This window comes from Mobula birostris, chromosome 16 (genome assembly GCF_030028105.1).
Source record: "Mobula birostris isolate sMobBir1 chromosome 16, sMobBir1.hap1, whole genome shotgun sequence".
NCBI lineage: Eukaryota > Metazoa > Chordata > Chondrichthyes > Myliobatiformes > Myliobatidae > Mobula > Mobula birostris.
This window is the reverse complement of record NC_092385.1, coordinates 28,733,379-28,747,034: the sequence shown is the minus strand read 5'-3', so window position 1 is coordinate 28,747,034 and position 13,656 is coordinate 28,733,379. Positions and strand designations below refer to the sequence as shown.

Here is a 13,656-nt window from a genome sequence, read left to right as displayed (position 1 = left end):
AACCACTGGTTCTACCATAGTTAACACCAGCAGTAATCAAACACTGCAGAAAATGTGTTGCATTAAGATACAAGGAAAATATCACGATTGTACAGAGAATACAGGATATTAAAGTAATTATTTATAAAAATTGTTTGGTTAATGAAATACAAATTAAACACCCAAAATACCTAGATACAATAAATTCTGCAGATGCTGGAAAGCTTGAGGAACCCACATGAAAATATGGAGGAACTCAACTATCCTGGTGAGAGGCCTCAGCCCGTAACGTCAAATGTTTATTTCTCTCCATGGATGCTGCCTGACTTGACTCCAGAATTTTGCGTGTTACCCAAAATACCTGGCCTTTGTTACAATAGATCTTCTGTCGACTGACTAGTCCCTCATCTTAAGTAATTTTAGCATCCTTCAGATAATGAACTATATTAACAATATATTGCCATCCATAGTCCACAAAGCCTTCCTGGATAATAAAGAGAACAGCTTCATGTACCAAAATAACTCTCCATATGTGCTGATTTAATTAACAGTTGATTTCTCAGTTTCATTGGCTTCCATCGCTCATATTTATTTGTGGGATCAAGATATTCACTTGGAACACTGGTTAACGAAATATAAACTAAGCAACCAACTACTTATTCTAAGTAACAACCTTCATTTGATGTTGAATTGAAAGCTAAATGAGTGCCTGAGGCATTCACTTAAAGTACATTGGTGAGGGTGTTTGTTTTTTTTAAAAAACAGGTCTCAAACTTTTGTTTTTGTTGAAGGGTGCTGATCTCCAGGATCAACAACTTCACAGATCCAAGCAGTTCGTAAGAGAACACAAAGTTGTACTCGGGGTAGCCATACTGGCATCAAATGTGAATTTATCAAATGATTATGCAGAAGAAAAATGCCACCATGATCCTATTAAAGATATAAAGCGAGTTGATTATTACTCATTGTTCTCTTGGAGCACCTTCTGTAGCTAATTCAATACTTTTCAAAAAAATAAATATGTTACCTATTTTTCTTTCAAGATGTAACATCCTATACTATTGGCAATGCTTTCCATTAGTCCGTAATATCCCTCTGGGCCAGTGAGAATCACTGACACTGATGAAGGGCAGATTAACCTATGCTTCTGTCTCCTTCAAGCTGGTGGATTTCTCCTCTTTTTCTCTAGACATCAAGAAAATGCTAAGTTATAAATTGAGCCAGGAGACTACATTTCAATGCAGTTGAGTTAAATCAGTTGAGTGGAATGCTGAACATAAAACAACCAATTGAAATAAAAATGAATAGTTGCAGATTATTCACACTGCAAGACAGACTGTCCTTTCCTCTCCTTTATTCCAAAATAAGTGTGTTTCTTTAATGCAAAATTATTTTCGTTTTGTTGTGCGAGGGGAGAGGGTTAGGGGGTCAATGTTCTTTTTGTGTTTTGTGGGGGGAGGAGGATTTGGGATTGATGTTCTTTTCTGTTTTGTCAGGTTTTTTGTGTGAGGCAAGAAGGGTTTGCAGGGTTGATGACCAGATTGCTGTTCTCTTTTTTGTGGGGGGGGGGGGGTGTTGGGTTTGGTGTTTTTACCTGATCGATTTTCATGGTTTTTCTTTGTTTCGTGGCTTTCTTGGCTATCTGGAGAAGACGGATCTCAGAGTTGTACATAGGCACATACTTTGATAGTAAATGAACCTTTGAACTTTTTTAACATAATTCCTGGTTTAGTGCAACTCAATTTACATTTAATTTTACACAAGAAATTTTTTTTATGAAATATTCTGTAGGAACTTTTTTCAAAAATAATCTTTCATAAACTTGTGTTCATTATAAAATCAAGAGCTCACAAAATTAAAGCTAACAGAATTGCATTGTGAATGTGAGAGAGTTAGTGGATGGACAGTTGTATAAGCACATGAATGTTCTGGCACAATGGCCAGTCTGTTTATGATGGTTGATTGATTACTAGCTCACGTAGCAATCAGTAGTTCAGGCAATACAATGACTCCATTATTCAAGTACAGTACCTGCTTATGAAACAGTGCCACCAGCTAATTATCTAAAACAAATTTATTTGTTAATTTTCTAATTATTTTATTATTCCCAGCAAAAATAGTTCTACATTGGCTGAAATAGGGTCTACTTCCCCTTGTTGATGACATTTGATCATAAATTAATTCATGATATTCCTGCAGCAGTCAGTAACCCTTTAATAAATAACCGTTCAGCTAAAGTAAAAATTAGAATCTTAACTTCATGATTATCACATTAAAACACTGACCAACTATCTAACTGGTTGTATACTAATATGGATATTCAAGCAAAGAGAGTTTTGTAAGATTCTTTGTTTATCAGTAAAATAAACCCAGAAATCTTCAGGTGAGACCAATCCACTGATATGTTTCCAATTACTCCTATTTGCTTACCCATTTGCATGAGTAAAAATAAAAACTGACAAAATGGGACTTTTTATTGCATCTTGGGATGTAATCACCAACATGCAGGATCAGGGAAGACCAGTTACCAAAAGCAAATACAGAAAACCACATCTGGCAATGAGCCTACCAAGAAAATTTGAGCACACAATGCTGTCCAGGAAGGTTAAAGAGACTATTCTAATTACCGGGCCAATATATTGTAGCAGTAATGCTGTTTTCTTCAGATTTCTCCACAGAACTGCTGAGAATGAAAGCTAATGACAGGGTAGTAAGGGTAACAGATCATCTGGGACCTAAGTAAATTAGACAGCAGCACAGTACATCTCATCAACAAATGAGATTTAAAATTCAGGAAATAAACAGCAGGAGATGAGGAAAGGATGAATTAAAGTCAAGTTAAGTCAAGTTTATTGTCATTTAACTATATACATGTAGTATATACTTATATACATATAGTAAACAAAACGACGTTTCTCTGGACCAGGGTGTAAAGCACTGTAGTACACAAATGACACATATAACCCACAATAACTTAGGAAAGTAAGAATAAAATTAACAAATGAATTATGCGTAAATAAGCAAAGTAAAGTGCATAAATTAAATATTGTAGGGTACTGAACAAATTAACTGGTGACACTTTGAATGCAATGCAACAAGGAAGAAGCCTAATGGCTTGAGTGAAGAAATTGTTTCCCATCCTGACCATTCTTGTCTTAATGAATTGGAGTCTGCTGCCTGATGGGAGAAAGTCAAAGAGGATACTGGACGAATAGGTAGGATCTTTGATAATAGCAAGGTCCCTGCATACGCAGCACTCTTTGATAAACATCCCTGATGGGCGGTAAGTAGGCCCCTTTGACGCTCTCGGCCGTTCTCACGGTCCTTCCGGTCTGGTACTCTGCTGCTCCCATACCAGATAGAGACGCAGCTTGTCTGGACACTTGCAGTGGTGCTCCTGCAAAATTCAGTTAGGTTGGGGGTGGGGAGCTTCACTTGCCTCAATCACCTTAGGAAGCACTATTATGCCCTCTTACTCCGGGAGGTGATATTGAGGTCATCCATGATGTGAACTTCCAGGAACTTAGTGCACCTACGTGTAGAGGGGGATGATTTATCTGCACCTTCCTAAAGTCTACAATCATTTCCTCGGTCATCTCCACGCTCAGACTTGGGTTGTTGTCCACCATTTGTCCACCAGCCACTCCATTCCTTCTCTGTACAGTACTCTGACTTGTCATCGTTGATGAGGCCAACCACTGTTTTGTCATCCGCAAACTTGATGAGACATTTGAACTGAATCCTGCATCACAGTTATGCGTCAGCAGTATGAACAGCAGGGGGATGAGCATGCAGCCTTGCGTAGTGCCACTGCTCAGCGTAATCGGACTAGAGATGTTGCTGAAAGGATGGAATCAATCCAGTATTTACCCCATCCTCTTCCTGAAATCAATGACCAACTCTTTTGTTACGCTGACATTGAAGGAAAGTCTGCTGATACGACACCATGCCACTAAGCTCTCTATTTCCTTCTTGTACTCAGACGCTTCATTCTTTGAGATACGGCCCATCACGTTGGCACCATCTGTAAATTTTTAGATGGAGTTAGGGCAGAGTCTGGCCACGCAGTCATGAGTGTACCAGGGAGCAGAGTAAGGGGCTGTGGACACAATCTTGTGCTAAAAATAATTGTGGCAGAGGTCTTGTTGCCTATCCTTACTGATTGTAGTCTGTTGCTCAGGAAGTCACAGATCCAGTTGCAGAGGCAGGCATTGAGTCCCAGGGTCAGTAGTTTTGGCTAGATCTTGCTGGGCCAGTCCCTTCTCGCTGGAATAGTCGTGCATGGTCTTCTCTGCTCTAGATACGAAGGAACAATCTTGCTGGTCCAAAATTTTCTGGACTCTAGTAAAATTATCTGCACAGTAATAGGGACTGAGCTGCATGACAGATGACAAAGTCCCTTTCCTCACTGGGAGTGTAAATTTATGGTTTACCTTTCTCACATTTAGAGACATAATGTTTATTGTAAATCACTTAAGTAAAAAATGTTTTAAAATAAAGTTAACTAAATAAAAATAAAAACATAACTAATTAAAGTTCAACCAAAATATTTAAAGAGAAGAGGACCTCTTTGTCCCTTAATCTCCTAATCTGCAGATTTCAGTCTCCATAGAACTGCCTGGGAACCTTTGAATCCTGTTGTTACTGTTAAATTCTCCTCCATAGATGATGCCTGACTTGCTGAGCTCCTCCAACAGACTGTGTGATTTGCTGTTGCTTAAAGGGTTACAATTTACTTGTGCTGTTCAGAGCTCTGATTAACTAGAGTGCTCTTGGTCCTCCAATTTGAGCGTGCATGAATATGCATTCCTGCACCTTGACCGTGTTGTACATTGTCAAGCCAGTAATCTGACTCAAACTCCTGCCCTTTCAACTGCTGTTCACTGTTGTGATGGGAATCTGTGGTGAATCCCTACCCCCTGGTGAAGCTCTTACAGTTCATCATTTGACATGGAGAAGCTGCTTGTGAAGCCAGTTCGGTGGACCAGGTTTTCAGTGCAGTCTTTCCCACTGAAACGTGGCTCCTTGGTTAGCACTGAGAGTGGGGCCCTTACTCGGGACTGGTAGTGGCTGCTCCAGGATCATTTGGGAGCTCTTATTTCCTTTTACTGTATCTCACGGAAGTTGCTGTCTCCTCCTTTGTTTGCCTGCACAACTCTCTCCAGACCAGTGATTTTTCTACATTAAAAACATTTGTCATTGGCCTTTGAACTTGTTACCATTGAGAAATCTCTGGACTGGGAAGAGGTGTGCCATCAGTTGAAGAGAGGAGAGGAGGAGCTGGCAGCTTCTGTGACATCCAGTAAGGAGGGGGTGGGTAAGGGTATATGAACTGCACTCATGAAACATCTGCTGCCAGTTCCTAGCATTGGCCCTACTCACAATGCTGGCCAGAATGTGGTCCGGACTTGTCTCAATGCTTACTCCAGCCAGTCCTCACAGGCAGCCTCTCCACCCTGAACTACGGATTGCTGGACTTCTACCCAGTTTACAGTACAGCCTTGTGCAGTAACAGGGAGGGCAGGGGTTCACGCCAGGTTCACAGCACTCAGGTTCCCAGCACAGCAGCATGGATGGCAGGAACTTCTGCCAAGTTCCTGGTATTGTAATGCTGCCAGTAACATCTCTCTGTATAATAGCATAATGGTGCCATTTAGTCGCAATTTCATTAGCTCTCTCATTCCTGGACATGCACTCTGCGTGCTGAGTGACGAACATCCATTCAAACTTTAAAAACCCCCTGCATTAATCTGAATATACATCATACATTTCCAATTGCCATGCCCAAAATATCTGCAGTGGATTATAATTCATACCTACTTTCCAAATACAAAAAAACACATGACATTCAGCAAAGGTCACTGATGATTTCATCAGCAAAATGTTGTTTCTGAAAGTAACAGACTGACATCACTTGTATTTGCATGTGTTTCTCGATTGAAACTGCTATTGAATTTACACATTAAAACGTAGACATTAGAAATAGCCTTACCAATACTGTGGTAGCTTAATTATTACAATATACAAATGCCATCTGCAGGAAGGGTGGCCTTCTTGCCCATGCTGGGTGGTGACGACTAATATTTTTTTATGGGTCATGCTAGCTCTTGTGGGTAGAATTGAAATTGCCAGGTAAGGATCACAGGGATGATAAGACACCAACGTTTTTCTGGTTTAAACAAGGACAACATAAAGCAATCAGAGAAAATTATGCTGAGTGAGTTGTCTCCACTTCCTCAGATCTCGTTACATGGTCGCCTTCCTCCAATTTGTAACTTTCACCTTGCACATTATCTGATGCAACTGAGAAACTAGAATGGCCATTAAATGCATACTGTTAGATATCCCAGGTATAAATACCGTCAAAATTCACTGCTATTTTAAGGACTTTAACTTCATCATTTAGCAATGATTCAGATTTATGGCTTACTTGGCCAGATTTATGCTTTTCTGAGTTGTCAGATGTTTTTAAAGTTTATTATCCTTTCAGAATTTTATATATATGTTACTTTAAAAATAACATGATCTAAATTTTAAAAGTTAAATACGTTTGCTGGAACTGATATTTCAGACTATTGATACAAATGTCCCTTATTCTTGGAAGAGTATACATGCATACATCTAAAGCCATTGATGCTTCAAAGATATAGAGTTGGAATTAGCACAAGACTAATGGAGTATAATGCTGTGCAGGCTAGCACAGTAGTAATCCCATTTCAATCACTTCCCTTTGATTTCCAATGCTACATCACCTGATAGGTTGGTCATATTTAAACACAATATTCATAGAGTCCTTCAAACTTCACCATAGTCTGTGGAGCATGCCATGTGAGAATAATTTATTTACTCTTTTTATTTAGAGATACAGCACGGAATAAGCCTCACAGCTTTACAAGCCACATTGCTCCAGCAACCCCTGACAACCCTGATTTAACGCTAACCTAATCATCGGAAAATTTACATTGACCAACTAACATCCGAACTGGTACATCTTTGGACTGTGGGAGGAAACAGAGCACCAAGGAGAAACTAATGCGTTCCTCGGGGAGGATGTACAGACATTCCTTACAGAGGAATCCAGGATTGAACTCCGACTCCAACATTATTACAGCCTGGGATGTTGCGCTACCACGGTGCCCCATTCTCATTCTGGTAGAAATTAAATATGAAATCTGAGCAAAGTGTTAAATGCATCTTTATGCCTTATAGGTTGAAGTTCAATTTCAAGTTTAATGTCATTCAACCATACATGAATCTCCACGAATGCAGCCAAGTGAAACAGCATTCCTCTGGGGCTAAAGTGCAAAACACAGTACCAACATTCATGCACGACACAAGGCATATATAACACATATAAGGTAGCAGTAAACATACAGACACACAAAAAATAACTTAGCCCAAGTCCTTGAGAGGTATGTCCTGTAAATTGATGGTGCATGGCTGTTGTCGACAAGAGAAAGCCCTCACCAGTCTGCAGACGAACGTGCATACGCATGCAATCCAGCTTGTCTTCCACTGAGTGAATACTGGAGGGCAGCACTGACAAGAGAGGCCAGCCCCCAATCCAGAAAGGACGACATGTCACACTGCCTCCAGCACCTCCACTCATGGGCAACTGCAACAGGCAAGCCCACAGCATAAGGTCTAGTTTGCGCTATAACTGTGGCCACATATCTCCCCTGCCCACTGGTCTCACCAATAAACCATTGAACTGGACTTGCAGTATTCTACATTATCAATTTCCAACAGCGTTTTATGATCACAAGAAAAACATCCAAAGCAATCACTTGCTGCAGGCCACCTTCACGTACTGACTCCAACACTTTTCTGTAGCAGGCAGCAACACAGTCTGCACCAAGTCCAGCTCCTTGCTGATAGGGTACACCTGCAGGACTTGAAGCTCTTAATATCCAGCAATCGCAAATAAGACATTTAAAAAAGACAAAAACACCTTTGGTTAGCCCCAGAGAGGCCACTGCATCTGAGCACACCACCATCTTACCAGAAGAAAACACTAGAGTGTGCAGAGTTCAGCAAGAATCACTACATTTCTTTTACTGTGAATCACTGCATCTCTTTTACTGAAAACAAATTGATCCAGACTCTTGTACAAACGTAGAACTTACCAGGTTGTGATCATTCTTTTTGGTGAACGTTTGCTCTTTTTCTCCCTCATCTTTTGTCCAGCTATAGGAGATTAGATAATTTATAATTGGAGGATGGTAGATGGTTTCTGGTCTGTTCCACATGACGAGTAAAGCAGACCTGTTCACAGGTTGCACGGTCATATTCACAGGTGGGCTACTGCACACTGAAAGGCAATAAGAAACACATGATCCATTTGGATTATCACCAAGCATTTGTCTTGTAGCCAAAAAACTATCTCCATTGCAAGAGTGAGAAAAGCAATGAGATGTCTGAAATGCAATTTCAGAATGGACCACATTAACCTTGAAATGATAAACTTCTCAATCCTACAACTAAATGTTTTTCATCACTTGCCATATATAACAGCAATCAATATAATTTATTGCTTGATAGGGGAAAAGAAACAATGCTAAAACACCCACATTATCATAATGTGTGTAGTGCATGCTCTGTGTGAGAACATAAAACATTTGAAGATCACTGTTTGGTATATCAAGGTGAGAATGGAGTGTAATGCTTTCTGGATTTAGTGAAAATACCATACTTTTATATTATGAAGTAATGCAGAAATGGCAGCAAGTTCCAAGGGTCAAAAACAGAATTTCACAATGAATTATTAAGTCACTTTGGGAGATGTGAGTTAATTGGAAATGAACTTCATATTATAAACTATGTGGCCTAGATTGTCCATTGTAACAGCCACATGAATTGCTTTGAATTAAAACACTAAAATTAAGCAATGATTAAATGTTGACTGAGCAACTGGCAATTAGCACCTTTCATACAGTGAGCTGTATTCTCATTTTTTTCAAGGAAGATTTAATGAAGAAGGAATACTCCAAGCTTTTATAAAACTCATTAATGTGCATAGATATACATAAGTATTCAAACATCTGCTTTATAATAATTTAATTGTAAATTTCAAATGTATAGCAACACCACGTAAACAGACATCTGTGTATTGATTTTCAAATTTGTTAATACAAATTAGCCATCAATGTAGAGCTACACCGGATTAGTTAATAGGATTTGTTTTCCCTTCCCTTGTCAGTTCATCACACATTATCTGTGGTGCAAATTCTATGCAGTGAACTACCTTCTTGGCTTTTGGAAGTCCCTTTGTACAAACAAGGTGTGAAAACATTATGATGTTTGGCATCCAACTTTGTTCTGGCTAGTAAGCAATGATGTGATTCTCTCAAAACCTCGATTAGTAACTGCATGTGGGGAATTATAAAGTTCCAAACTATTTCTTTCTGCATGAAGATAAATATCTTCTCAGGGTTTGGAAAGTCATTAAGCCATGATTCTGGGTAAAACTACTTCCTGGCTTTCCTACAGGCAAAATGATGCAGTGGTTTCTGAGCAATGTAAATGGGATCATCCTCTACTCCACCATCTACTTGCTACAATCACACATTTATGAGCTATTTTGCTCTTTCTCTAAATCTCATTTCCAAACACATTTATAGTTGGGATTGGGAGGGGAGGATTAGGAGACAGAAGATGGTGAAGTTTAACTTTCCTATTGGTACACGGATTTTGAAACAGTTCTGAAATGTGATTATTAAATGATTTATTTTTCAAACTATTTTGTTAAAGTGAAAATACCTGACAATAAACACCCATGATTGCTAAAAAAAATCACAAATAAATCATTACATTTGCAAATAGAAAAGCCAGATGAACATTTCCTAGATTTCCCACATATAGTAAAACTAACAACTCAGCAGCCATGGAAGTTAATGATGCCAGTTCGATGGATTTTCTGGACTATTTGGATATTCCTTCTAGTAACATCCCAATACATTTTTAATTCACTTTTTCTTATATGTGACAGAATAGCATAACAGTTTTATTTTAGTGAACTCAGTGAGTATAGAATAATGAAAACAATGACCTAAGTGAATTTAGAAAAGAGCACTAGAAATAGCAACCAGGTAACTTTAAAGGGAGTTTTGGAAATGGGACCCTAGTATACCTAGCAGGGAATGCCTTGAGGTTCAGAAGATTCGGAACTATCACCTTGTGAAGTTAAAAGCTGTATGACAAAAAGGGCCTTGATGTGTTTAAAGGGACATACCATAAAGTTTTCTTATGGCATCAAGAATTATAAATGTTTTTACTGTGGAATCAGAAAATGGTTGAGAAGCATCTGTGGGGAGAGGCTCTTAAAATTTCAGATCAAAAACATTTTTGTGGAACATATGAAAAACTAAGATCTGTGGAGGAGCAAGTAAAAAAAAAGGATAAAATCTACTGTAACATTATCTTTCGTTGTGAAGGACATAATCCAAAAGGATAAGTGGAGATTTTGTTTTAGCGTCATACTTGGGTTCCCTTTAGAACATCCAATTTAATTTTAATTAGCAATCTTCCAGAAAGATAAATTAAAGCCTTGACAAAGATTCACTAGAATGACATCGAAGCTGAGTGTAGGTTGTAATAAGGTGGCTGCTGAAGAAAGAGCTAATCATGATATTTAAAAAGATCAGGATAATTTGACAGAATAAATGCAGAGATCATTGGGAAAATCTTAAAATCACACTTAGCTTCGTAAATGTAAATTCAGAAATAGTTGGATAAAAAACTCATCAGATGTTGCATCTATTTAAAATTTTCTATATGAACACCTGTTGTGCTTTGAAAGGAAATGTTACACAGGAAACAGAACAAAGATTGCTTAATAACACTGAAGTACTGTATAGATCAGTTTTAAATAAACTGAATAACACAACATCTTCAAGAAGCTTGATGGTTTGGTCCTGTTTCTACATTATAAGACTATTGAATGATTCCCTCATGTGATAAAATGGACTCTTGATCTCACAATCTACATTGTTATTATCTTGTTCCTTATTGTTTTTTTATCTTGTTCTACCACAATGCACTATGTAATGTTTTAATCTGTATGGACAGTATACAAGACAAGCTTTTCACTGTATCTCAGTACATGTGATAATAATAATAAAAACACCAACATTTATTTCAATTCCAACATTCCCACTTCAATAGATTAGATTAGATTATGAGGACACACAGTCCTCTTTTATTGTCATTTAGTAATGCATGCATTAAGAAATGATACAATTTATTCCTCCAGAATGATATCACAGAAACACAAGACAAACCAAGACTAAAAAAACCTGACAAAAACCACATAATTATAACATATAGTTACAACAGTGCAAAGCAATACAGTAATTTGATGAAGAACAGACCATGGGCACGTAAGAGAAAGTCTCAAAGTCTCTCGAAAGTCCCATCATCTCACGCAGACGGTTGAAGGGAGAAACTTCCTTCCATGAGCTTCCAGCGCCGCAAACTTGCCGATGCAGCATCCTGGAAGCACCCCGACCACAGTCCGACTCTGAGTCCGTCCAAAAACTTCGAGCCTCCGACCAGCCCTCCGGCACCAAGCACCAAGCACCATCTCTGCCGAGCGCTTCGACCCCAGCCCCGGCAACAGGCAATAGGCAAAGCCGAGGAGTTGGGGCCTTCCTCTCTGGAGATTCTCAATTGCACAGTAGCAGCAGCAGCGAAGCAGGCATTTCAGAAGTTTCTCCAGATGTTCCTCCGTGCTTTTTCATGTCTGTCTCCATCAAATCAGGATTGTGCACGGCATCCTACTTCACAAATACAATATTATTTGGAGTGGCTGCACACGCTGCGTTGTGCCGCCATCTTCTCCTCCCCTCCCAAGGAGGGCAGTGAAAAGACCTGAAAACTAGTAAAGTATCAAAAGAACCCAGGTCCAAAAAGGGAAAAGGGCCATTGGTTAGTGAAAACATAAACAGTGCAAACTTAGGAGATTTTGAGTAATGTGAATGCAAGAAACATATATGAGTATATTTGGTCCTAATAGGATAAAAAAGCCTGTTCTTGCATTCTTCCTCATTATAATCCCTCCTGGATTTGAACAAAATATAACATCACTTGATTAATTTGCACAGTAGCAAGCTACTTCCATGGTTTTACGCTTAATGCGATGTTAATAACATTCAGCTTCCAATGTTCAACACACTTGGTTACAGGAAAACCATTAGATCATCAAGAAATTGTAAGCAAAATTCTGGTCAGCAGATGGCAGTGTGAGACTAAATATTGCCAAAGGTATCTAGTCTCATTTTATTCATCAATCAAAATCATTTTTACATTCTCTACATCTAATTCTGACTACATTAAGCATGGAGTTTTTAATTTAAATAGCTGAATTCATCTAACCCACTACACCCTTATGGTCCAGCCACACAATTCTGTGCTTGTTCACAGTGCTTGAATCAAAACGTTTTCTTAGACAAGAACCCTTCCCCTAGATTAACATAAAATCTTGAATATCTGAGTTTTCCAATATGGAAGCTCTTCATTCAACCAAGCCCAAAATACCCTAGCGTGAAATGTAATTCCTAAAAGAATGAAGTAAAACCATGTCTGCTGTTCATTTACATTTTAAAACAATTAGCTATATAGCATACAACTTCATTAAGTATAATGATACAAGTTTATTGATTTATCTCTGGTAGCAAATACAAAGAACACCTGGAGTGGCTGAAACCAACAGCCCAGAGCACTTACATGCTGTAGGTCAATTTTATTTTCTCATAAATTGGGTTTTTTGTTGTGGTATTTAACTTAAATGATGGAAATGATCACAATTCATTAACTGAAAGATGGTTAGAACCCCTGTACTACTACTTCACTGCTAATGTTTAAAGTTTAAGTGCCCATACCTAAAAGAAAATGAACAAGAACAACTGAAAGAATTTTTTATACAACAGCATCAGGTTTGAAAATATTCATGGTGGTCCATGCATTCTGACTGTAAAGCTGGCTGTGATCCAGGAAAGGGGTAGCAAAAATACATGAAATCCACATTCTAAAAATATCTTCTTTAAAAAAAGACTTAGTAATGGATGGATGGATGCACTGGACAATTGTCTGGAAGATCAGGTGAAGCACTATTTTGATGTATATAAAGTACTTAATGTGAATGGAATATCCCTTTCCTTCTGTGGTATATTCTGAAGTAAGTCAAGTGTGCAAATGATGTAATCACATAATCCAACATGTAAAGAGCTAATTTTTGTTAGTCTTCAATAAAGAACACATCCATGATCTAAAGCTCCTGGTGCTTTCCTGAGATAAAGAGAAGGAGATTATGTTTCAGGGATTTAGGAATTCCATCAGGAGTACTGCTCCACTTATCCAGGGAAGGAAGTTAATAGATTGGAAGCAATTTGAACAAGTTTATTGTACTGGTACCTGGGATGAGCTAGTGTGTCTTATGATGAAACATTGGACAGACAAAGTCTACAACTGCTGGAGTGAAAGGTGACTTAATTGAAACATATATGGTCATTACATTTCTTGATAGGGTTGATCTAGGGAGGGGAGAGAGGTTGGCGAGGGACATCACTGTTTAAAACTAATACATTTCCAACTTAAAACTGGAAAAAAGTTATTATTTTTTCCTTCTCAAAGGGTCACATGTCTTTGGACTTCTGATTACAATCAAGTTTATTAAATCCA

General features: G+C 38.4%; 1 protein-coding gene across 2 annotated transcripts in view; it reads right to left on the bottom strand.

Moving 5' to 3' along the window:
- Positions 1 to 13,656, bottom strand: part of LOC140211072 (receptor-type tyrosine-protein phosphatase gamma-like) — a 677,613-nt gene that overhangs the window by 161,289 nt on the left and 502,668 nt on the right. For both annotated transcript variants that reach the window (XM_072280498.1, XM_072280497.1), the window contains one exon: positions 8,106 to 8,290. In XM_072280498.1, the coding sequence (XP_072136599.1) occupies positions 8,106 to 8,290 (185 nt within the window). The remainder of the gene's footprint in view (positions 1 to 8,105; positions 8,291 to 13,656) is intronic.